The sequence below is a fragment of the Gadus chalcogrammus genome, chromosome 16 (assembly GCF_026213295.1).
Source record: "Gadus chalcogrammus isolate NIFS_2021 chromosome 16, NIFS_Gcha_1.0, whole genome shotgun sequence".
Taxonomy (NCBI): domain Eukaryota; kingdom Metazoa; phylum Chordata; class Actinopteri; order Gadiformes; family Gadidae; genus Gadus; species Gadus chalcogrammus.
The window spans coordinates 33,235,170-33,260,844 of NC_079427.1; the positions used below are offsets into that span (position 1 = coordinate 33,235,170).

Below are 25,675 nucleotides of genomic sequence, written 5' to 3' on the forward strand. Positions count from 1 at the left end.
ATAGGGACGTGTACAGGAAGAAAGAGCAATGGACTCACACTCACACGTTTGCTCCTTATTTAAAATCATACTGTGAATAAATAAAGCATCTGTGCCACAATACAAACAACAATTTGCGTTACAAACAATGCAACGCTTATTCAACTTATTGTCTTAATGGCAGATATAAAAAGGGCTTTTTAGCATTGTAGTTGTTTAAGTAGGGGAGCTTTGTGGTCTCAATAAAGTGGGTAAGTAAATATTTACCAACACCAAATAAAGAATAGATCCTTCTATGTGTGATTTTGTGTGTATGTATTTGTGTGTGGTGTGTGTGTGTGTGTGTGTGTGTGTGTGTGTGTTGTGTGTGTGTGTGTGTGTGTGTGTGTGTGTGTGTGTGTGTGTGTGTGTGTGTGTGTGTGTGTGTGTGTGTGTGTGTGTGTGTGTTTATGGACTTGTGTGTATTTGTGTGTGTGTATGTAATAATAATAATAATAATTCATTTTATTTGAGGGCGCCTTTCAAAGCACCCAAGGTCACCTTACAGGGCAGTTTAAAAACAGAAAACATAATCAACAATCATAAAAAAACACAAGAACAAGATACATTGAACAATTTACATAAGTGGGGTGAGATGGGTTAGATGGAATATGTCAGTTAAAAAGGTGTGTTTTGAGACGTGATTTAAAAGTGGAAAGAGTGTCGGAATTACGGATGCCAGGTGGGAGGGTGTTCCAGAGGTGGGGGGCAGATCTGCTGAAGGCTCTGGAACCCATGGTAACCAGGCGTGCGGGAGGCACACACTCACACACACATGCACAGACACACACACACACACACACAGTAGTAGTAGGCAGACCTGGTAATGTTATTGATGTGTGCTTGAAATGATAGTGTGCTGTCGAGGATTACACCCAGACTCTTAACCTGAGGGGAGGGGGAGACTGAGGTGTTGTCGATAGTGATGGAAAAGCTGTCAGGTTTTGTGAGGGTTGATTTGGTGCCGATGAGGAGGACTTCTGTTTTATTGCTGTTGAGTTTGAGAAAGTTGCAGGTTAACCAGGATTTTATTTCTTGTAGGCAATCGGAGAGGGAGGTGGGAGGAAGGGTAGAAGTGGGCTTGGTGGATATGTAGAGCTGGGTGACATCCGCATAGCAGTGAAAATGAATGTTACATTTACGGAAAATATGGCCAAGTGGAAGTAGATAAATGATGAACAGGAGGGGGCCTAGAACAGAACCCTGGGGAACACCGGTAGTGACTGGAAGTGACTGGGATTTGAACGTTTTGAGTTGGTTGAACTGAGTACGGCCGGAGAGATATGATTTAAACCAGTGCAGGGGTGTGTCAGTGATACCAATGGAGGCCAGTCTGTCAAGGAGGATGTTGTGTGAAATGGTGTCGAAGGCCGCACTCAGATCAAGGAGGATGAGAATAGTGAGGTGTCCGGAGTCTGCTGCCATGAGAAGGTCATTGGTGATTTTAACCAGGGCTGTCTCTGTGCTGTGGAGGGGGCGGAAACCAGATTGAAATTGTTCGTAAAGATTATTGAAGGATAAGAGAGCTTGAACCTGAGATGCTATTGTTTTTTCCAGAATTTTTGATATGAAAGGGAGATTTGAGATAGGACGGAAGTTGTTGAGGTTATTGGGGTCAGCACCAGGTGTCTTGAGTATGGGGGTTATTGCAGCTGTTTTGAAGGAAGAGGGGACGAGGCCGGAGCTGAGGGAGGAGAGTATGATGGACGTTATTAGGGGGGAAAGAGATGGTAGGCAGCCTTTAACTAAAACAGTAGGGATAGGGTCCAGCTGGCAGGTGGATGGTTTGGATTTCCGGATGAGGTCAGAGATTTCCTCAGCGGAGGGAAGTGTGAAGCTTGAGAGTAGACGGGAGACAGGGGCTGAGAAAGTGGAAAAAGACGGAATGTGGGTGATGTTAGGGGTCAGTTGCTGGTGAATCTTTTCTATTTTGGTGGTGAAGAATGACATTAAGGAGTTGCAATAATCAGTTGAGTATAGATGGGGAGCAATGGAGTCCGGTGGTTGTAAAAGTTTGTTGACAGTGGAGAACAGGGTCCGTGTATTTCCGTCACCTGAACTGATCAAATTGGTGTAGTGGGTAGATTTGGCTGTAGAAAGAGTGTCCTTGTAGTGAAGAATGTGGTTGTGATATATTTCTTTATGTATAACAAGTCCAGTTTTCTTTATAGAGGCGTTCTAGTTGACGGCCTTTCGCCTTGAGTTTGCGTAGTTCAGTGGTATACCATGAGGCAGAGTGGGGTATACCATGTGTGTGTGTATATATTTGTGTGTTTGTGTATGAATGTATTATTTGTGTGTGTGTGTGTGTGTGTGTGTGTGTGTGTGTGTGTGTGTGTGTGTGTGTGTGTGTGTGTGTGTGTGTGTGTGTGTGTGTGAGTGTGTGTGTGTGTGTGTGTGTGTGTGTGTGTGTGTGAGTGTGTATGTGCATGAATATATTTGTGTGTGTATATGTGTGTGTGTGTGTGTGTGTGTGTGTGTGTGTGTGTGTGTGTGTGTGTGTGTGTGTGTGTGTGTGTGTGTGTCTGTGTGCATGTGTGTGTGAAACAAAAAAACTGCAGAAAGTCAGCAGAAAAGGAATACAGAAAATAAAAAGCCACCTTTGACGCTTAGCTTTTTGTGTTTGTGTGTGTGTGTGGAAAAAAAAAAATAATAATCAGCAGAAACGGAATACAGAAAATAAATAGCCACCTTTGACGCTTGACAAGTCGATCGCCATTAGAGAGAAAACGGTTTTGCAGTCATGTTTTCTCTGGAACGCGGAGCCCATAGAAATACATTTGTTTTCACTGACATCCTCGTAATTTTTTTTCATTTCAGCAAGCGTTTATGGCATTGCTGGTTAAAAGCATGACTCTCCTATCCTTAGTAACCATTGTCATGGTATAAAAATCTGCTGGCGCGATATAGCTGACCTAGCTCGTAGGCTATTTGGTTGATTCAAACGTCCTCCATATAATGATATAGGCTACACGTAGCACTGTCAACTACATTAAACCAAAATAAGTAGTTTCTAGCATCTCTATGACTTGAACTAGCGCATAATATTATGGCTTACACTTTGTTTCTTGAAATAGCTTCTGATGTCCGCCTTCATTTTCTTGCCCGACATCTTCGATCGACCAAGTGAAGTGAGCCAACAGCTTTGAATCGACAACATACAGAGAGCTAGCCAATCAAAAAACAGATCCTTCTCAAAGACATATTTTGGGAAGCGGTACCGAAGTGGGAATTTAACCCTTTGTGTACCGCATGAGGCGCTGTTTTTTTGTTTCGTCCTGAATATTGGTGGCGACATTTAAGTCGTCATTTAACATTGGTGGGGACACGTCTTTAGATCCCCACGCAAATCTACACCCTTGAACATACCATAAAGTTGATTGTGAAAGCTCAGCCTCAAATCCATTATGAAGCAATATTAATGTGTTTATCAGATACATTTGATTATGGATATTATACAATAAGGAAAGAAGATGAAACTAACCCTAACCAAAAGTAGAGTTCTATTTGCTCCTGTGAAACACTGTGGTAACTAACATCCAACAGTAGAAAAGTAGTCAAAGTTACGTTGGACGTTGGTAACATCTGCTAGCTTGCTGGAGACAGAAACGACTGATCTTTGAAAGAACTTTATCCTTTGGAGTCAGCCATGGTTAGATTACACTACAACCACAAAGAGAAAAATAAACACATATTTTGCCCATGTCTGTCTTTGAACCCAGCATGTAAAAAGCACACGTCTTTAAATGTCTGAGACAATGAGTTGGTGAGTCAGCCTTTACTGGAACGCTGACTCAGATTTTTACACGCGCAAACTTATTCTTATATGTGCACATGGTGTGCACCCACAGCCCCTCACACACACACACACACAGACACACAGACACACAGACACACATAACACACACACACACACACACACAGTGGCGGTCTTACCATAGAGGCATAGGCCGTGGCCTTTTTTTTTAACACACAAACAGAGACGAAGCAAGACGAGTCTACACGCGGAAATAAAATTAAGGGTTAGGATAAGGGTTAGGAAATAAAGTTACCCAAGTGGCTCAAATAAAAGAAAAAGCTAAAAGACGCAGGTGAGTATTTGGCAACGCTTCCAAAGATGACACACATTTTACGGCTACTGTTGGGGATACAGACAGGAACAACAACGTCCAAAGTGTTGAACATGCCGCTACAGCAGCAGCATCAGCAGCAGCTATAGCTGAAGACCTATACAAAGTAAATTATTAATCTTGCCAATTTTTGTGTATATGGCTGTTTGTGATGTTTTGCTAAGTATATGACTGTTGATGGGGATTACCCTAACTACTTGTCTTGCTGGTTAGATCAATATTGATTTGATCTTAAAAAAAAGAATAAACAGTGCTAATTTTCCTGGCATTTTGGCAAAGACAGGTGTTATCTGAAACCTTATTCTCTTTTAGGTTCCATTGTGACTCTTAGTTTGTGTATTGCTACACTTTGTGTGTACTCTGCTTTCATGGATTAAAGAAGTGTATGCAGGGTTTAAAGGGGAAGGTATTTTTTTCTCATCTCCAACCTTTACTTCCGCGGAGCTTAGCTTTACCTGCCTATCCACCATTCAGTCAGTATTTTTTTTTTCTCCGTACTCTTTTAAAGATGAGGTAGGCCCCATACAGATCCTCGCCTTGGGCCCCCAATTTGCTAAAACCGCCACTGCGACAGACACACACACACACACACACACACACACACACACACACACACACACACACACACACACACACACACACACACACACACACACACACACACACACACACACGCACACACACACACACACACACACACACACACACACACACACACACACACACACACACAGACACACACACACACACACTCACACCTTCATGAACATCCATCACCACACAAAACTAAACTTCCCGTCTGAATGTCCTTAAGTTGACCCTCTGGTGGGAGAGAGATGTGCTGATGAGTCGGTCATATGGAACCAGATGTAGAACAGTAACTTGGGCGTTCTGCATCCACCACAACTGGAAACAGTAGACACAATTACAAACACATTCACATTCTGTTCAGTCTGGTCTCTTCGTTGTGTGTGTGCGTGGATAAGTTTATGTGTGCCTATGTGCATTTATGCGAGAGAGAGAGAGAGAGAGAGAGAGAGAGAGAGAGAGAGAGAGAGAGAGAGAGAGAGAGAAATGCAGGGCAAGACAGAGGTCATTTTATTGTTGAAGGTAGACTACACTGTTTATCTAGCTGGTCTCATGTTTGTTCTTGAGTAGGAGATAATGACACTGTCTCTCATGTCAAGATGTTCTGCTCCTGAATCAAAGGCCAATAGATGGATTAAAGAGGGACTTTATGGGAAGCTGATATATTTGTTTTCACAATAATGTTTCCAAAGATCTTTTATTCCTTCCTTGGATCTGCTTTATTTTTGTCTTTCTGGGAATGAGATATTTGAGTTTTTGTGTGTGTGTGTGTGTGTGTGTGTGTGTGTGTGTGTGTGTGTGTGTGTGTGTGTGTGTGTGTGTGTGTGTGTGTGTGTGTGTGTGTGTGTGTGTGTGTGTGTGTGTGTGTGTTGTGGAGTATGTGTGTGTGTGCGTGTGCGTGTGCATGTGCATGTGTGTGTATCTGGGGACAAGGTAAACATCTCTTCTCCATTGACAATCCCCTGGCAGGAGGTGCAAAAACTTGAGTCATCAGAGATAAAGAGTCAAGAATCGCTCCAAGTTGTCTCCCAAAGTCCTAACTCATGCCTCATTGCCCTCCATGACCTTAACCCTATTAGTAATTAACTAAATAAGTAACAAGTAGCCTACTTTAGTAAAAAAAAAAGCTTTACAATGCTAATAGTGTACAAGAGATCTACGGAGTGCGGAAAGAAACTAATTTCAACAATGATACTATTTTCATCATTGAAATGTATTTCAGTTATAGTTATATAATTGGATGATATATACTAGTTATATAAATTGTGGAAGTGGATATTGTTCTTTGAAATGTATTATGACAAAGGGAATGGATCTGCCCTATTTTAATCATGTATTTTCTTCTCTACATCTCTGAGCGCTGTCAGCTTGTTAATGCTTGACTGGCTGGGGTCACATGATGTACTTTGATTAAATGGAGGACATAGATGTCTTAATTAGTTAACTGGAAATTATTTCAGAATGGACTTGGAGAGTAGAATCCATCAGAAACTATTTAGCCTTGAGGGCACGTCGTCTAGTTAGCTTAAAACCTGTCACTATTCATCGGCGTTACCTCTTTTGAGGTGGAGACTCATGGTTGCTTGTGTATTATTGTCGGCGATGTAGACGTGCCACAGTATGAAGGGGGGGGGGGGGGGGGGGGGGGGGGGAAGAGCAGCCAATTTATATTCAGAGAATTTATTAAGAACATTTTGGTACACAGAACAGAAAAAATAATTGACCTTTTTTTTTCTAATAAAGCATAGTAAACTATAAAATAAGCATGCACAAAGTGGTATATTATGGATCAGGTGCAAACCTGTTCAGTTGGTTATTTAAAAACAAGGAAATAATGTCCAAAGAATTTGAGAAAAAATTACCACAATTTGTTAATGATACTTAATTGTTTTGTATAAATAACATACCATAACATAATTTTGGAAAGTTGTAAAGCTAAAGTGGTGTATTTGTCAGGGGCTTGGAGTCCTATGATTGATCACGGGTCCTAGAACATCACATGCGAAAACAGGAATCGCATATTATCCATGCATGTAATGATACAGAGTGGCTAAACCTAACCCTGATGAGCCATACGTACAAAGTGAATGGTGTGTTTGCATCACTTTCTGTAGGTCTATGACACCCTGTTGATCATTCAAAAAGTGTTACTCTTGAAAATCGTATTTGCTTTATCAATGGCATTCACGCTTAAAAAGTATTTTAAAGCGGTATTCTTTTTTTTCTTCTTTTTGTATTTGTATATATTATATTGATATAATGAACCCTAATGAACAAAGCAAACATTAATTCATAGATTACTCACAAAAACACGTCAGCCTTTTCCGTACTAAAGAAGATTAAATCTCATCCCATTGTAACTCGAAAATCTACCTTTTTATCTGAAGAATATCATCAGTTACATGAAATAACTATTGACATCACAATGCAAAGACACTGACCTTAAAAACATACATGGGGTGTTTTGGGTAATATGGACAAACGACCTGTTCTGTCGTTGGCCTGTTTAACTGGTTGTTTAATATATTGCATGCCTGTACAACTTTAACAGATTGTAAGTAATGCCTTGCATGTATACATTTTCTTTCATTCGGTTTTGGAGTTTACATTCCCCACTGCCTCCTTTGCCCCCCTCCGGACACATAACTGCACCATTTAATAGGCTAACTCCAAAGTGAAAGTCATTTCCATTCTTTCCTTTTATTTAGTCAACTTTTTCGCGAATTCTTAATAATTTATTAATGCATTAATAATACTTCCTGCTTAAGTTGCTGAATGTCTTTTTTTTGTGAATTGTATCCCTCATCCATTTGTTGCTTTGATCAACCATTGATCTCTATATGAGAGCATCCTTTCACCATTTTATCTTCCATCTTTCAATCTATGTACAACATAGGTATTTGTCCAGATAGGTCGCCCATCCTTTCCATCAGTCCTTCTTCTCTGCTTCCTACTCCTCTTCCTCCAGTCTTGTTCAGCTTAAACATCCTTCAGTTATCACATAGTGTTCATGATGTTTTATTTAATCCAAGATATAGAAATCAACAAACAAAATCCCTTGTCAATGGAAGGCCTGAAGAAGTTTAATCCAAGAATAGCGCTTCAAACACTAATAGAAGTCTTCTTCATGAAGAACACAGCTGTGTTGTACATGTCCTCTCCTGTCAGCCTGGTCCATGTTACTGAGGTCCTATAGGGTCCATATAAACGATGTGTCCACAGTACAAGGAGAATGTTGTTTTTATCATTGTACCTATTTTTCTGGTTAATATAATCTCTCTCTCTCTCTCTCTCTCTCTCTCTCTCTCTCTCTCTCTCTCTCTCTCTCTCTCTCTCTCTCTCTCTCTCTCTCTCTCTCTCTCTCTCTCTCCTTTCTACTGCAATTGTCTTGCATCTCTAAGGAATCTCTTTGTCTCTGCGTCTAGACTTTTTTTGGTCTTCTTATCTCCTCTTTTTAGTCATCCTAATTTCCTTACTATCTAGCTCATCTCCTCTTCCCCCTCCTCCTCCTCCTCTTCCTCCTCCTCCTCCTCCTCCTCCTCCTCCTCCTCCTCCTCCTCCTCCTCCTCCTCCTCCTCCTCCACCCCATTGTCTTTATATTGCATCTTTATTCTATACCTCCACCTATTTTCTCCTTGCTCCTGGCTTTCCTTCCTACGACTACTTTCTCTTTTATTGAAAAACATAGCTGTGATAGCTCTCATGTTGAACCTACATTTAATTCAAAGGGAAACTGTAGGGCAGGGTTCCCCAATTAGTTTTTCCAGAGGGCCAAATTTGGTCAAACATGCCATGCCAAGGGCCGAAATGTCGTTTCATTTTTCTAATTCGCCATTTTTATGTGCAAATTTAGCTTTAATTATAATTACTGTTTTAGCGATAATGCAGGAGGGCTAGATCAATTAGGTTTAAATAGCATCCAGCTTCGACTGGAGGGCTTCAATCGCTTAGTACATGTCAGCAACAGTGTGGTTCTTGCCTTGTAGCTGCAGGTTAAGGTGATTCAGATGAGACATGATGTCACACAAAAAATTAACATCTGCCAACACCTTGGCGTCAGCCCGCCAGAAATTCGCGGGCTTTTGGGCTCTGCAGGCTGGATAAAAATGACACACGTTCATCACGCAGGTCGCACACCCTCACACGGCTTCGGCCTTTACTCAGCCAGCGAACATCGTTGTGCAGCAACAGATCTTTTTGTTCAGCTGACATTTCCTCGGCACCTGCTTTCATAGCTCCACAACTTTTGTTTTGATTTTTTCCTCTTGATTTAAGATTTCACCAGCCATGTGAATTGCACATTGTTTAATGAACTCTGCATCAGCAAAGGGCTTCTTAGCTTTATCAAGCGTCCAGGAAACATGCAATGAAGCAGCTGTTGCGCTCTCTTGTGCCGATGCCGTTTTGCATATGGTTAAAACTGACCGCTTGTATGATGTCAACATGCTTGCAATCTTTGGTTTGCGTTGCTCAGATTTTTCTGGGAAACTTCCATTAAAGCTGGCAGCATGCAAACAGTTTGTGTCAGGTTGTCCGATTTAATGACAGCCACCCTCTGCTTGCATATTAAGCATGTCGGCTTTGCGTTGGCATGGTCCGGTAAAGAAAAGCAATGCTTATCGGTCCATTCAGTTTTAAACTGGCGGTTCTCCTGGTTGACCTTCCTTTTCATGGCAAATGACATGTTTCTTTCATCAATTTTCAATCCGTTGATTTTTGACAAAGTTGTAATTCCCTGGGATGACAGACGGATAGCGGGAAAGTGACGCACGAAGCACGTTATTACGTCAGCACGCAGTAACGTCAACGGTCAAGTGGATGGTGTGGGCTGAGGGGAAAATATAGCAGACCGCGCACATTTTTTTTTGGAGATAACATGTGACATGTGGGTCTGCGCGGGCCGGACATTTTGCTCTTGCGGGCCGGATCTGGCCCGCGGGCCGCTAATTGGGGTTCACTGCTGTAGGGTGTGTGTGGTTGATGGCTGGTTTTTAAGGAGCCTCACCTGGCCCGAGCAAGACTGATTGGACTCTTGGGCTGGGGGAGGCTGCACACCTGTTACGCACTGAGCAATCAATGTGCACAGGCTATCACCAAACACACTCTGGGAGAGATCTCGGGCATTGAAGCATGTTTCACCTCCTGCTCGGCATCATTATACTCATTAAACTATGTAGTAGACTGGTCCATGCTATGGAGGAGCCCTGTGAAAGCTACCTAGGTGGAGGGAGGTAGCCACCTAGTGGAGGGAGGCAGCCACCTAGTGGAGGGAGGCAGCCACCTAGTGGAGGGAGGCAGCCACCTAGTGGAGGGAGGCAGCCAGCTAGTGGAGGGAGGCAGAGGGCTAGTGGAGGGAGGCACCCAGTGGAGGCAGCCGGCTAGTGGAGGGAGGCAGAGGGCTAGTGGAGGGAGGCAGAGGGCTAGTGGAGGGAGGCAGAGGGCTAGTGGAGGGAGGCAGCCAGCTAGTGGAGGGAGGCAGAGGGCTAGTGGAGGGAGGCACCTAGTGGAGGCAGACGGCTAGTGGAGGGAGGCAGCCAGCTAGGTGGAGTGTAGCATGGACATTGTTCCAGAAACTAAGTGAGCTCCTGGAACCACGATGCTCCCTGTCTGCAGCAGTAATGAACGAGGAGGACAGGTCTCTCGTTAAAGAGAGGCGGCTAGGCAGAAGGATTTATGGAGGGTGGAGAGAGAAAGACAATCATTATAATCCAGAGGGCTGACGTGTGCGTTTGTGTGAGTCACACACAAACGCACGCACGCATGCACAGACTGACATTCGCAAGTATGTACAGCGGTATACCGGTAAACACACACAAGCATGCACACACACACACACTATCACACACAATCACACACACGCATACTCGAATACGTACAAACATATACACATACACACACGTAACAACAAGTTAATGCACACACACACACACACACACGCACGCACGCACGCACGCACGCACGCACGCACGCACGCACGCACGCGCGCACGCACGCACGCACGCACGCACGCACGCACGCACGCACGCACGCACACACACACACACATAGTAAAACTGAAGCTATTTCCCGTTTTTCCCTGTGGAAACAAAATAAGGGCTGTCAATCATGATAAATATAGTAGGCCTACAGTGTATATATATATGTAGTTATTAATGGAGTGTCTGTCCCAGCAGTGTTGACCCCTCTGTACTGCTGCTCTACACATGAGAGCAATTGCGCTATGCTTATGTTGGAATAACATATTGTAGAGTCACACATCTTCTTTTATGTGCATAATGCTCCTCAGATTCCTCTCAACTGCTGTCAGACATGTTTGTCAAGGAAAATTAACCCTAACCCTAAAAAAAGGATAGACATCGTTGGAAAAGGAACACTCCAACATTTGTCGGGCTCCTGTATCTCATTCAAAGTTCAAGGACAGGAAGTAAAATATGGCTACTCGGCCATGCATCAGACGATTGAATTGGACAGGGATCACCCACACCCACACACTGCAACAACAGTCCCAGATACTCAGATGAAAACACTCCTCTTGCTTAGCTGACCTCACCAGAGGATCTTGTCCGTAATCCTTAACACTGACCTCGGTTGATCATGGCATTGTTCACCCAGGGCTGAATAGGTTTTATGTAAGCCAGACAGGCTGGCATTGCGTAACCAAACTGACCACTGGCAACTTTGAGGTTGATGGGATGGCAACTCCTGTATATGTCTTCCTCTTATTCATCAACCAAAGTGGTATGATTGAGTCTTTGCCCTGCTGGGAGTGCTACTTATTAGAGGGAGTCTAGGCCAGTCCGGCCACATTATGCCCTAAGAAGATGAGTCCTGCTGCAGTCCATGGCAAGCCTTTCTGTCTGGCGGACCATGAGAGGTTTCCGTATTTATAATGCACTTCATTAATCTTCCTCGAAATAGAAATTGTCCCATTTGGGAAGAACGGTGACTCAAGTGATGAGATGTGTGGTGACAAACTCATCGTTCAGTCATTTTTTATTTAAAAGAAAAAACAAACAAAATAATGTTAAAATGCTAGCTTTCCCAAAATCAGTGCAGCATAAAAAGGCTGAGAAAGAGGAGATGAAGTGGCCATAATCATTTGGTTAGGAAGTGATTCCAAATGTATGGTCACCTCATCTGGTCATTTGATGATTCTGAATGTTGTTTTTCTCCTTTAGTGTACAATAATTTGAATGTTGTGCAGCATGCTCGGTTCATTACGCAATTTGTCTGACATCAGGTGTAAAGGTTTGGATAAACGGTTTTGTGTGGTTTTCAAAGCAGGCCATGCGTCGCATCATACAAATCCGTCGCTATATGCTTGCCACGTGACACACACGGGCGCCTGCACAAACACCTCATAACTCCATACATTGTTTTATTTAACTTCGGTATTTACATCGTACGTCCATGTTTTCATTCTTGACCAAAGATAACACGGTGAACAGGCTTAGAATAACAGCGGCTCTTTTTTTTCTCCATCCAAATGATGAATGATCCAAAAGCTGGAGACACTTTGTTTTATGGGGACCATCTCCTCCTCCTCCTCCATCCACCACCGTAGGCTCTGTCTCTCAGCCCCCCCCCCCCCACCGTGCGTCATCTCTAGAAGGCACAGGCGCACACCACCGCCACCACCACGATGTTGCCGATGGTGGCGAGCACGGCGACCCACAGCCAGATGGTGTCACTGGACACCTTGCCGTCGTCCTCCGCCTCGGGGGGCCGGGACCCTGGCACAGCATTCAGGTTGGAGGTGGACGTCTGCAGCGACGCGTTGCCGTTGTACGGGGAGTCCATGTAGGACCCGCTCACGGCCGGGAAGTGCTGAGGCGGAGGGGAGAGGGGGCACAAGAAGGTAGAAGAGGGGATTTCAAGTATGGTTTACGTAGGACGGTTTGAGGGTGTGGATTTGCCTTCAACAGAGGTCTCTGTTGTGCGTTGCCAAAACGCATTCCTATTTAATCCTTAATACTAATTAAATCCGTTTTTAATTATCTATGACTGTCAAACAGGATGTTGCCAACATAACTAGCTGCTGATGGCAAGCAAGCTCAAATCTTTTCAAATCATGCTCATCTTTATTTTACCGATGATGTTGGAGTTTGAAGATGTGCTATCTGAAGCACATAATTGGCAAACAAAAAATCGGCAAGCCCATTCTTTCACTTCGATTTTAATGATGGCGGGTCATTCACCCACCTACCCCCTAGAGGCTGATAGATGAACTACACGCCGGTCTCTTCCAAGCTTCAAAAACAGACTTTTTTTGAGCAGCTACAGACGAGTTGATGCTTGAATATTATTCTATCACTTTATTATTAGCTGGAGGTTTCATTTAAGAATAATATTATTTAATAAGCCTTATTTTTTATACCACGTTTGATGCATAACAAAGCAGCTACAAGTGCTGTACAAGAAAGAAAGAATCAGAAGAAACTACAAAAACATCAGCAAAGATTGAAAGATTGATTCTAGCTGATACTGATTCCCCACAATCACATCAGATCTATTTGTTGTCAACGTTTGGTCCTTTTGTATGCCGGCGAGTCCGTTCAGCTTATGTTTCATGGGTTTAACACGTGTGAATAAGGCATGTTCCTTTAAAATGAACAGCTGTGCTCTGTGTGTGCTGCTGCCGCTACGCTGTTTGATACACGGACGTGGGCTAAGAGGAAGTCAGCCCCAATTACGAGGACTTTATGAAAAGATTGGAAGTAATAAAATGAATGTTATGTAAAAGCAAATGTTTGTGCATGCATGAATGCAAAGTAGACACACACACACACACACACGACACACACACACACACACACACAGTACACAGGTACCCTCGTCCTCACCCTCATGATTGCATGCCTGATTTGCCACAGCTTTGCCACATTTTTGCACACAAATAAAGAAGGAGGAAAACAAGAGAGCGGGGAGGCTGGGGGTGGGGGGGGAAGGAATTGAGGCAGAAAATCATTCCTAATTTTTGTCTCAGCTGGAGAAGTATTTCTCTGAAGGGCCTCGGAAGAGAAATAGGCTCAGAGAAAGAGGCTCAGAGACACAGAGACAGGAGGACTTCATCCGGCACAGACTCAGACCCACTGGTCCAATATGTGTGTATATGTGTATGTGTATGCAGTTGATTTGTTGTGATTGATTCCGCATTACAACAAATCAATGCATCAAGCGTCCATGTATTCAATCCTGTAACACCCACATATATTGGTCTCACACGCACACATGCACGAAACATACACACAGAAGCACTGCAATAATACTTAAGCCTGAATATTAAACCGCCATTTGATCTTTTCACTGCACACAATGGGGCAATCATGCACGCACGCGCGCACACACACATACACGCCCGTGCGCACACACACATACACACACACGTGCACTGCACCCACAGGCACACACACACACACACGCACACACACATACACGTACAACAACAAACATACACACACGCACACACACACACATACAAATGTACACTTACACCCACATACGCGCACACCCACAGCCACACACATACTTACATGTACAGCCACAGACACACACACACACACACACACACACACACACACTGAAATGACCCTTAGACGAGGCAGCTGATAGTCAGAGTCACCTCCCTCCCTCAGGGACTTCTGCCATCTTATTGCTCTCCTGGCGTTGACTTGTGCTTAGTCTGACTTTTTCCTCAATGACATCCATCTCAGAAACACCACGAACACTGTAGCAGTACTGTGGAAGGGAACATTATGAATAGTAGTACTGTAAAGTGACACAGTATGAGTGGTAGTATTACTGTAGAGGGACAAACTATGAGTAGTAGTACTGTAGAGGGACAAAATATAAATACTCTAAAGTGACACAGTACAATTAATCGTACTTAGTAGAGTGACAAAGTATATAGTTTTACTGGAAAGTGACAAAGTATAAGTAGTAGTATTGTAGATTGACACAATAGAGATCAAGTACAACTACGAGTAATAATACTGCTGGTAGCACCGTACAAACACTGAAGACGTAAAATCTCCTGTTGGTCTTGATGACAGATCCTTCTTCCCACATTGACATAAGATTAGGTTGTTAGGGAGACCAATTTGGGAAAGACAATAGCAACATTAGAAACAAAATATTCAAATCTCCTTTTAACCATGTCTAAAAAATGATAATCTTCATTTTTAGGAACATGTAACCTTTAATGTAACACGCAGGGTTAGGTAATGTTTAATCAAACAAGCTCTGTCTGTCTCACTCCCCTGTGGCCTGTCTGCCGCCATGAATGTTCTGTCGACTTGCCTCAGGGTTTATGGTTTGAATCCCTTCTTCTGTTCAGAGCACTTCTAGTTCACCAACCACAGAAACAGGTTTAGAAATACACTCTCTGGATAAAGTTGACCCTGCACGCCTGCCATTCCCACTCCGGGCTGTTTACTATTTATAACAGGAGGAATCCACTAACAAGGTGTGGATAACAAGAGGTCATCTTGGAGAGATACTTACTGGGGTTGTTCGAGCAGAGATTGCTTTAAAATTGGATTTGCAAGGGACTGTCTCTTAATCTCATTTGATTTTCCATGGATGGTTTTGCATTGCACCGCATCCAGGAGATTAGGGGATTTTATATATTTATATAGTTTGGTTATGTTAAATTAAGCTGAGTGATCAATTTCCTGGCAGGTGTCATTTTATCAATTGTTCCCTTATTCTTAAGGTAGCCCCAAAAAAGCACGTCTACGTTTCTGCGTGCATTGGAATTTTCGGTGTGAAAGAGATTCTAAACTATTACAACACTGAGATATGGAAGCATAATTTATGAGAAAACCCTAAAGCTCTCACACTGACTAGCCACTTACTGTGTATCATTTATTAAAAACACTTCCTAGCATTTTCCAGGTCTGGAAGACAATGTCTTTCCAACAAGAGGGAAACTAACCTCACTAAGACCCAAAACTTCCTTTATAATAATGCACAACGCGATCACAAACAAATACTCGTCTGAATCTGAAATCACATAATTACAATTTGCTATAGGGAACCCATTAATGTATACAGTAAAGATATATAGATTTTTATTATTAGTACAACCTAAATGATTTTTATTCATCATCACTCAAGGGGACACAACATTCTCGTTTATCATCTCATAAAAATAGCCGTTGAACTAGAAAGGTCTTATTGCAGTACGTACAGAAATAACAGTACATTAAGGTCGTCAAGTTTGGTAGAGTTCACTGCACAGTGAACAACTTAAAACTGAAATTCGCTGAACACTGAAATTCGTATTTCACGTAATGAGTCATTATAATAAATTCATCCACTCTCAGTAACATTTACAAATAAAAGAACATGTGTGTATCTACTTTTCTCTATTTTTAGTTGTTACCCCACTCCCGAAACAGTTAAAGCTATTCCACTCTGTAACCCGGGTAACAATGTAATACAAGGGTTACAATAGCGACCAGTATCATCAACAGAACAAATATAACTTCTTAGAAGTAAATCAGTCAGAAAAAGGATTTTCAGTGTGCTTTAAGTGTTTTAAGTCCTTTCCCCAGTGCCATGTTAATGTGCCCTACAGTCATTATGTCCTATAGGTTACCAGCTAGTGTATTAGTGTTCACGCGGACCGGTTCTAGTGCTCATGTCACCCTTGTCGAAAGGCATATGCTGGCTTGACAGCTTGGCTCCAGTAAGAACGTCATTCAGTTACGTTGTAGCTTGTAATTGCTTAGTTATGCTGCATAAATGTATCACTGTACACCCACCAGCTGCAAATGATATATACATAGATAGATATAGATATAAATATATATAGATATACTTTATGTTCAAAGCATTTCATTGTTGAATAACAATGTGAACATATTTCCTGCAGGGCACAGTATCTCATGCCAGGGTACATGAAGCAATCAAACTGTAAACGTTTTGCATCGGATTATGATTACTATGAAGCCGTAATCCCGACTCTTTCTCGAATAATGCTTATTGTTTCTCATCCTTCTGTGACAACAGTGAAGTCGTTTTTCAGCTCAAACGGAAAGAGATGTTCAACATGAACCCTTTTTTCTGTGCTCTGATTATTATGTGTCCCCCTGACAGCGGCGCAGACGGTCTACAAGGTATCAGCCTCTGATTACACACCAACCTGCAAGGTGGGCATCATCACATGATCACACACCAACCTGCAAGGTGGGCATCATCACATGCTCCATCTCTGAGGACTGCTCGGTGGGCACGGTGATGCTCATCACAGTTAGAGAGGACAGGAGATGCCATATGTTCATAGAAGGCAATATAATGCTCTATATAATAACTGTAACACAACCATGCATAAGCACACATGCACACACACCTAAGCAAACACACACATATACAAACACACACAGACAAACGTGAGCTGACACACACACACACACGCACACTGACACACACACACACACACACACACGCACACACACACACTGAAACACATATGATTGCAATTGGTGTACTGACTAACAGCACTAAGCAGCAATCTGTTCACTGAAGTTTCCATCATGTAAAGATTTGTTGTCCTTTTCTTTGAGCTAATGGAGAAAGGTACCTCAGCGAGGGACCCCAGCCACACAAAACAACAACATAGCAAAAAAACTTATGTCAGCGGCATTCTTTCCTGCATTGTATATTTTTGTGTTAAATTATTTTTGCTTTTCACCTATCCTTTTCCTAGATTGTTAAATTGTGCGATTTTTCGAATGAAAAGTCCATATACGGTATGATGTGCATTGTGAATAATGTGAATAACGTGAGTAACTTTTGATTTAGCAGACAACACTCAAACATACAGCTGGTATGAGCCTGGCAAATCAGGAGATGTGAAGAGAAGTGAAGATGGGCATTATTATTGTAAAACAAACCACTGCTGTAGTAGTTGCAGTTGCAGAACCTGTTTCTCCTTGAATTGGCCCAGCGGAAATGACAAAGTTAGGAAGTTCAGCACAGAGCTCTCTCTCCCCTGGCTAAAGGATGTCCTACCCAGTCTGATTATACACTGAATATACCATTCATCATCCAAACCTTTCAGTGTTGATTTGTTATCATTCATTTAACCACACATGTGTTGTCATAAAAGGAGTAAATCACAACCATTATGTACAAAGAAAAGTATGCAGAATCCTACATCATTTGAGCAACACTTCAATATTAAACAATGAGATTATGACTATATTTGAAACATTCACATGCATATTGCTAATTTGCAAACAAGCAGCCCAAACCGACATTGCCATATATTAGTGAAAAAAAATACATATCAAATTCATTAAAAAATTATGTACAAATGTATAGCTGTAAAAAGGACGAGAGATGAGTGTAAATTCCCCCCCCTAAAAGGAGCAGAACAACTGCATAGAAAGAGGAACAAAATGGCTCAATACGAGCCAGGCAAAAAGAGCTGCGTAAGGATGCAACTTACCACCGGCAGGCTGCCAAGAGGAGTGCGGGGCTGCGCTGTCCGTCCTGTCCCACCGCCTGACTTTGAATGATTGTTATCAGGATAGGAGCAAGATGAACACTGAGAGAACGAGAGCGCACCACAGAGACACACAAAGGGAGGAAGAGAGCGTGAAAGAGAGAGCGAGTAAGCCAGAGAGTGTGTGTGAGAGACGGCGAGAGAGAGAGAGAGAGAGAGAGAGAGAGAGAGAGAGAGAGAGAGAGAGAGAGAGAGAGAGAGAGAGAGCGAGAGAGAGAGAATTCCCTGCCAGTGAGCGAGCGCACCGGGTGAGGCAGAGGAAGAGCAAGAAAGAGAGATAGTGATTGCGAGAGGGAGAGAGAGAGAAAATGATTTCCCACGGAGTGAGTGCACCAGGTGAGAGAGAGGGACAGAGAGGGAGACGGAGAGAGACTGTGATAGAGAGGGAGAGAAAGAAAGAGAGAGAGAGAGAAAGATAGGTAGAGCGAGAGAGAGAGAACTTGGTACAGTGACAGAGACTGAGAGGCCTCTGGTCCTGTGTAAGGATGCAGTCTTAGAGTTGGTGTGTGCAGTAGAGATAACTGCTGCTGTGCGTAGCATTTCTCTAATTTCTACCTGCTTTTGAAATCCTTGAGTTAGCATTTTCTCTCTCTCTCTCTCTTTCTCTCTCTCTTTCTCTCTATCTCTCTCTCCTCTTTGTGTCCGCCTCTTCTCTCCCTTGCTCTCTCAATTGGCATCACTCCAAATGAACGCCCCCGATTAATCCACCACTTGACTTCTTAGTGGACGTGGGGGGGACGGGGGTGGGGGTTAAAGGTAGATACATACCCCTTCAGCCCGTCCCCTCCCTCCCTCATGCTCCTTCCCTCTGTCCTCCTCTATGCTCTAATATTTAGCCCCTGTCCCTCTAAAATATCCCAATCATTTGAACTCTGCCCTTTGACATCCAAGTCCCAGTGCCTCTCTCAGCCCCTCTCACCCCCCCCCCTTCTTCTGATCTCTGATACAAGTTACAATGCGGCCCGAGCATTTCTCTCTCTCTCTCTTCCACACCTCATACACTTTCTTCCTAACGCTGATTCACTGTGTCTTGGGTTTAGTTGTATTTTCTCTATTTTACGGCCCAATACACGCACACACGCACACACACACAAACACACACACACACACAAACAAACAAGCACAGAAACAAACACACACACAGACAAACTCGCACAAGAAGAAACACACGCACACAAAACCACACACACAAACACACACACACATACACACAAGAACACACACACGCGCGACCACACACACACACACGAACACACACAAACACTCAGACACAGACACACACACTCACACAAGAACACACACACACACACAACAACGCACGCACGCACACAAACTCACTCACACACACACGAACACGCACAGACCGTTGCATCCCTCCCTCCTGTCTTACCTGGGTAAAGCTAGGCCTAATTTGTGGGACTCTCCTGGGGGTATGGTCTCCCTGGGTAGCGTGCAGAGCTGCAAACCGCTCAGGGGATTAGGCCTCCATTTGAAACACATCCTCAGCATCCAATCCCCCGGACCCTGTGCCATAGCAAAGCTGTCCGCCTCAGTATGATGTAATGGCATCTAACACGTGAACTCCTCTGCGTATAAGAACCTTGGTGGAAGTGTACGTGTGTATGTGCATGTGTGCATGTGTGTGTGAGCGTGTGCCTGTGTGTGTGTCTGTGCGTGTCTGCGTTTGTTAACCAGGTCAGCATCCGGTTGCTAATGTTATGTAATGCTATTCTAAAAGAATCAGTCACTCAGAAACTGCCCCTAGCCATCCTTCCTCCGTCCATCCCCTCCCGACCCCCCACTCCCCCAACACACACACACACACACACACACACACACACACACACACACACACACACACACACACACACACACACACACACACACACACACACACACACACACACACACACACACTCACACACACACACACACACACACACACACACACACACACACACACACACACACACACACACGTACACACACACAAGCACATGCAAACGCACACCCACATACATGTGCTAAACCATGATAGCAATGCTCAAACACTGCTGATTTACATCACATAGATGCACGCACATTTCATTCAATGCTTGCAAATGAAGGAGTGAGTACTCATGGGTGCACCTGTGGATGCCAAAGGTCAGAGAACAAGAGGCAGACTGATGTATTTCAATTTAAAGTGATACAGATTCAAAGGTTTCAATGAGTCCAGGCAAGAGAGGAGGGCTAGTAGACAGACACACACACACACACACACACACACACACACACACACACACACACACACACACACACACACACACACACACACACACACACACACACACACACACACGTGAACATACACACCCAATGACACACAGACACACACACACACACACACACACACACACACACACACACACACACACACACACACACACACACATGCTCACAGATGCAGCTTTGTTGGGTGCATTTGGACCAATGGAAGGAGGGGAATAAAGGGTCAAAAAGGAGCCCGGCAGCCACTAGCGGTTTGTGAAACATCTGCCAGGCGGCAGAAGAGGCAGAGAGAGACACAGAGAGACAGGCATGACACAGATAGGATGAGCAGCTGGGGTAGAGAGGGAGAGAAAGTAGAACAAAAGGAAGCTGGAAGGCTATTTTCTCACCTACAGGTGAAACATCCTCATTAAATAACTCATAACTCTGTTATGATTTACATTATGTGCACTGCTTCCATGTATGCATGTATGCCTGCAGCTTTGTGTGCGTGTGTGTGTGTGTGTGTGTGTGTGTGTGTGTGTGTGTGTGTGTGTGTGTGTGTGTGTGTGTGTGTGTGTGTGTGTGTGTGTGTGTGTGTGCGTGTGTGAGTGCCTGTTTGTCTGCATGCTGTGGCAACCCGGTCCCAACACCTCGGGCCAGGCAGCCCAGAGGAGAGGTGGTGGATGGCTCAAACCGCCGATATCCACCAGCCGGCAGCAGAGGGCGTCCATTGCATAACTATAACACAAAGACCAGGTACCATTAAAAGGCTGTATCATGTTTCTCAGACAGGGAAGCTGGAAGCACGTGTCAACCTCTTTTGGCTTTAAACGGACCGTGACGTGTGGTGATTACCGAGTGATAGTCATTGAGTCACTCATAGGGCCGGGTCGCCACATATGGTTGAGAATGCAGGCAATTTGACCACGCTACAGACTATTTTGGATTACCAGCCCCACGTCAAATGCAGAACCCGGATGGAGCCGTGGCCACCGGCCAGCATCAGCAACGGGATCGAGCCCTGGCAGCCACTACACAGAGAGAAACCGCCGAGAGCCTCTTCCTTCTCCGGGAGGCGCTCCTACGACTCACCCGGCAAGCATTGCGCGAATCCCCGACCTCCACGCCGACCAGCCGCCTCACCAAACTCGGCCCCGGATGACGACATGGAGGCCTACCTGGAGGAGTTCAAAAGGACAGCCCGTCGGGAGAGCTGGCCGGAGGACCAGTGGGCTCACATACTGTCCCCCTTCCTCACCAGACCTGCACAGCAGGCGAGCCAGGATTTGACACCGGAGCACGCAAGTCAGTACCCGGCATTAAAACAGGCGATACTGGCATACTATGGCATTAGCCTCGCCGCCAGGGCCCAGCGCTTCCACTACTGGCGATTTGATATCCGAGGCGCCGTATGGACTCAAATCTCCCAACACGGCAGGGCTCCCGACTACTGCGGGACCCGCCACGACGGCACGGACGACCAGGCCAACCCGCTTATGGTGCTCGGGTGGCCCACTCAACCCCAGCAGAGTCGTCTGCAGAGGACGACTGGACCAAGGGGGATGGCCCCACCCCACTGGGCACCCCAGCCCATTCGACAGGAGGACCCCACCGAGCGGAAACTACGGGGCCACCCCTAGACACTCCGGACACCCTGACGGCTACCAAGCAGTCTGGCCCACCAGGAGAATCCGAGAGACTCCCTCTCACCGAGTTCTTGTATTTCTTTCCAACAAGGGGGGAGGAACTGAAGTACCGTTCGACAAGTTAGCACTAGACATTGTCGGGCCTCTCCCGAAGTCCAGCCGGAGTCATAGGTATATTTTAGTAATCGTGGACTACGCAACCAGGTTTCCTGAGGCCCTGCCCCTCCGCACCGCGGTAGCTAAGGAGCTCAAGCTTCTGTTCAGTCGGGTATGGATAGCCAGGGAGGTACTAACAGACCAGGGGTCCTGTTTCATGTCCCGGGTAATGAAAGAACTGCTTAGCCTCCTCCAGGTAAAACAGCTCCGCACCTCGGTGTACTACCCCTAGTCAGACGGGCTCGTGGAACGTTTCAACAAGACCCTTAAACAAATACTCAAGAAGGCCATGGTTTCTCCCCCTTCGAGCTGTTGCATGGGAGAAAACCAAGGGGACTCCTCGACCTCGCAAAGGAGGCATGGGAGAGTCGACCATCCCCTCATCACACAATGGTGGACCACGTGGAGCAGGTGCGGGACCGCATGGCACCGGTCTGGCCCATCGTCCGGGACCACCTCGGACAGGCCCAGCAGGCCCAGGCACGGGTCTACAACCGGGGAGCCCAGCTGCGCATATTTCGGCCTGGGGACCAGGTCCTGGTCCTCACACCAACTGCGGAATGCAAATTCTTGGCCAAGTGGCAGGGACCCTACAAGGTGGTCGACAGGGTAGGGGAGGGGAACTACTGGGGATGGCAGCCCGGGAAACGCAAACCTACCCAACTCTACCACTTCAACCTCCTGAAGCAGTGATGGAACACTACAACACTACATCCTACAACACCAGGATGTCTTCTCGGAAGTACCAGGGAGGACCCCTGTCGCACAACATGACATTAAAACGGCGCCAGGCGTCACGGTGCGAGTCCCCCTGGGTCCCAGAAGCCTGTAGGAACACTATCCGGGAGGAGGTCGCCAGAATGGTCCAGCTCCGTGTCATCGAGGAGTCGCGCAGCGCCTGGTCTAGTCCCGTCGTCCTGGTCCCCAAACCCGATGGGACTTTTAGATTTTGTAACGACTTCCGGAGACTGAATGTCGATGAACTGATTGAGCGGCTCTGACCCACCCGCTACCTCACCATCCTGGACCTCACTAAGGGGTACTGGCAGGTTCCTCTCACCAAAACCGCTCGGGAGAAGAAGGCGTTTGCGACCCCAGGGGGGCTTGATGAATATACTGAACACCCATTCGGCGTCAATGGCGCAATCGCCACGTTCCAGCAGATGATTAACCAACTCCTTCGGTCTCACCAGGCGTACGCAGCTGCATACATACACAATATCATAATCCACAGCGCCAGCTGGGATGTCCACCTCCGACAGCTGCGGTCCTGGGGGAGCAGAGGAATGCCGGACTCAGGGCCAACCCAGCAAAGTGGACGTGGGAACGTCCGACACCAGGAGAGCAAGGTTTCCGCCATACGGTTTCTGGTAGGGTAATACCAGAGGTTTATCCCCGGCTTTTCCGCTCTGGCCAGCCCCTTAAATGATCTGACCCGGAAGGCCCTGCCAGACAGGTCAGAGGTAGCAGAGAGGGCATTCGGTAACCTTAGACAAGCCCTCTGCTTGGAACCCATCCTGATAACACCTGATTTCTCTCTGCCCCTAATAGTCCACACCGGCGCGTCCGAGGTGGGACTGGGAGCAGAACTCCTGCAGATCCGGGCGGGACAGGAACATTCAGTAATCTACATTAGTAGAAAACTCCTCTCCAACGAGAATAACTACTGCACCGTGGAGAAGGAGGCCATGGCCATCAAATGGGCCCTAGACAAGCTGAGACACTACCTCCTGGGCCGGGAGTTCACGCTTGTCACCGACAATGCGCCACTCAAGTGGATGGCCAGTGCGAAGGACTCGAATGCACGGATGACGAGGTGGTTCATGGCCCTCCAGGATTTCAGGTTCCAGGTGGACCACAGGCCGGGCAGGGAACACGCCAACGCCGACGCTCTGTCCCGCCGAGATGCTTGCCTCTGGTCGTTCGGAGACAACCCGAGGCTTCAACCAGCGGTGGAAGGGTGTGGCAACCCGGTCCAAACACCTCGGGCCAGGCAGCCCAGAGGAGAGGTGGTGGATGGCGTATACTGCTGATATCCACCAGCTGGCAGCAGTGAGCGTCCATTGCATAACACCAATCAGTGCAATGGAGAATACCTGCGGCGGTGAAAGAGGAAGACCAGGTACCATTAAAAGGCTGTATCTGTATCTATGTTTCTCTTAGACAGAGAAGCTGGAAGCACGTGTCGACCAGGGAGCATGCACGCCCGGGCGACGTTGGCAGGGGCTGAACACACCAGCCGGTACGGATCGCCAGACGCGACCGATCCCCCACTTCGAGGGACGTGACCGGCCAGGCCGGAAAGACAATGGCCCTGACTCTTCCTTTTCTCACGGAGCCACTAGTATTATTTTCGTTTTCCCCGCGTTGAGCGCAGACCCACGCGGGGCCTCTTTTTTAAAATCCTCTTTTGGCTTTAAACGGACCGTGACCTGCGGTGATTACCGAGTGATAGAGTCATTCTTGGGGCCGGGTAGCAACAATGCGCACATTCATTGAACAATTGTGTCGAAAGGAGGTGGTGGTTTGTAATTTAAATCTTATGAAACACCTTTTATTATAATTTATGAAAGTACATAATGTCTATGATATATGAGCAGTTCATAAAAAAACATTCTACGTCAATACAACACACAAAAAGAATACAACTTACCACCACACGATCGGTACACAGAGTGTTTCTAGTTTGTGTGGTGTGGGCCTGGTTCCCTCGAGTAAAACAGACCACATCTGAGAGGAGAACAGCTGAAGCCGGGCTGTCCGCAAGCTGATTCATTGGGCCTGCGTAGGGTTTGTGTTCCCGGTGTTTCAGAATGTGCTGTTGTTCCACTTGAATGGCTGTGTTGTGTTATCACTGATGGCTCCGAGTCATGCAGGCCGCAGTGGGATTCAGAGGGCAGGAGGAGGAGGAGGAGGAGGGAGAAGGAGGGGGTTCTGGAAGAGTGGACTGGCCGGTCGGGAGAGAGAGAGAGAGAGAGAGAGAGAGAGAGAGAGAGAGAGAGAGAGAGAGAGAGAGAGAGAGAGAGAGAGAGAGAGAGAGAGAGAGAGTGCTGAGTGCTGCATGAAAAAAAAGAAAAAGAATAGATCTCGCTCCAGGGATAAAGACAAAAGTGAGTCCAGTCAACGAATGCATAGTCATGTAAGGAGGAGGACCCAAGGTGTGTGAGGAGGGGGTGCTAAGGCCTGTGAGGAGGAGGAGCTTAGGCGTGTTAGGAGGAGGAGCCTAGGTGTGTGAGGAGGAGGAGCCTAGGTGTGTTAGGAGGGGGTGCTAAGGCCTGTGAGGAGGAGGAGCCTAGGCGTGTGGGAAGAGGTGCCTAGGTGTATGAGGAGGAGGAGCCTAGGCATGTGAGCAGGAGGTGCCTAGACGTGCA

The 25,675-nt window shown here is 45.8% G+C and overlaps 1 protein-coding gene across 1 annotated transcript; it reads right to left on the reverse strand.

The window, feature by feature from the left end:
• Positions 1-11,710: 11,710 nt before the first annotated feature.
• On the reverse strand, positions 11,711-18,321 carry LOC130405718 (uncharacterized protein C14orf132; the record flags this gene model as incomplete). Its single annotated transcript, XM_056610884.1, has 2 exons — positions 11,711-12,563; positions 18,193-18,321. Coding segments are annotated over 2 exons (351 nt in total), but the record flags the coding sequence as incomplete, so codon positions are not given.
• Positions 18,322-25,675: the final 7,354 nt, after the last annotated feature.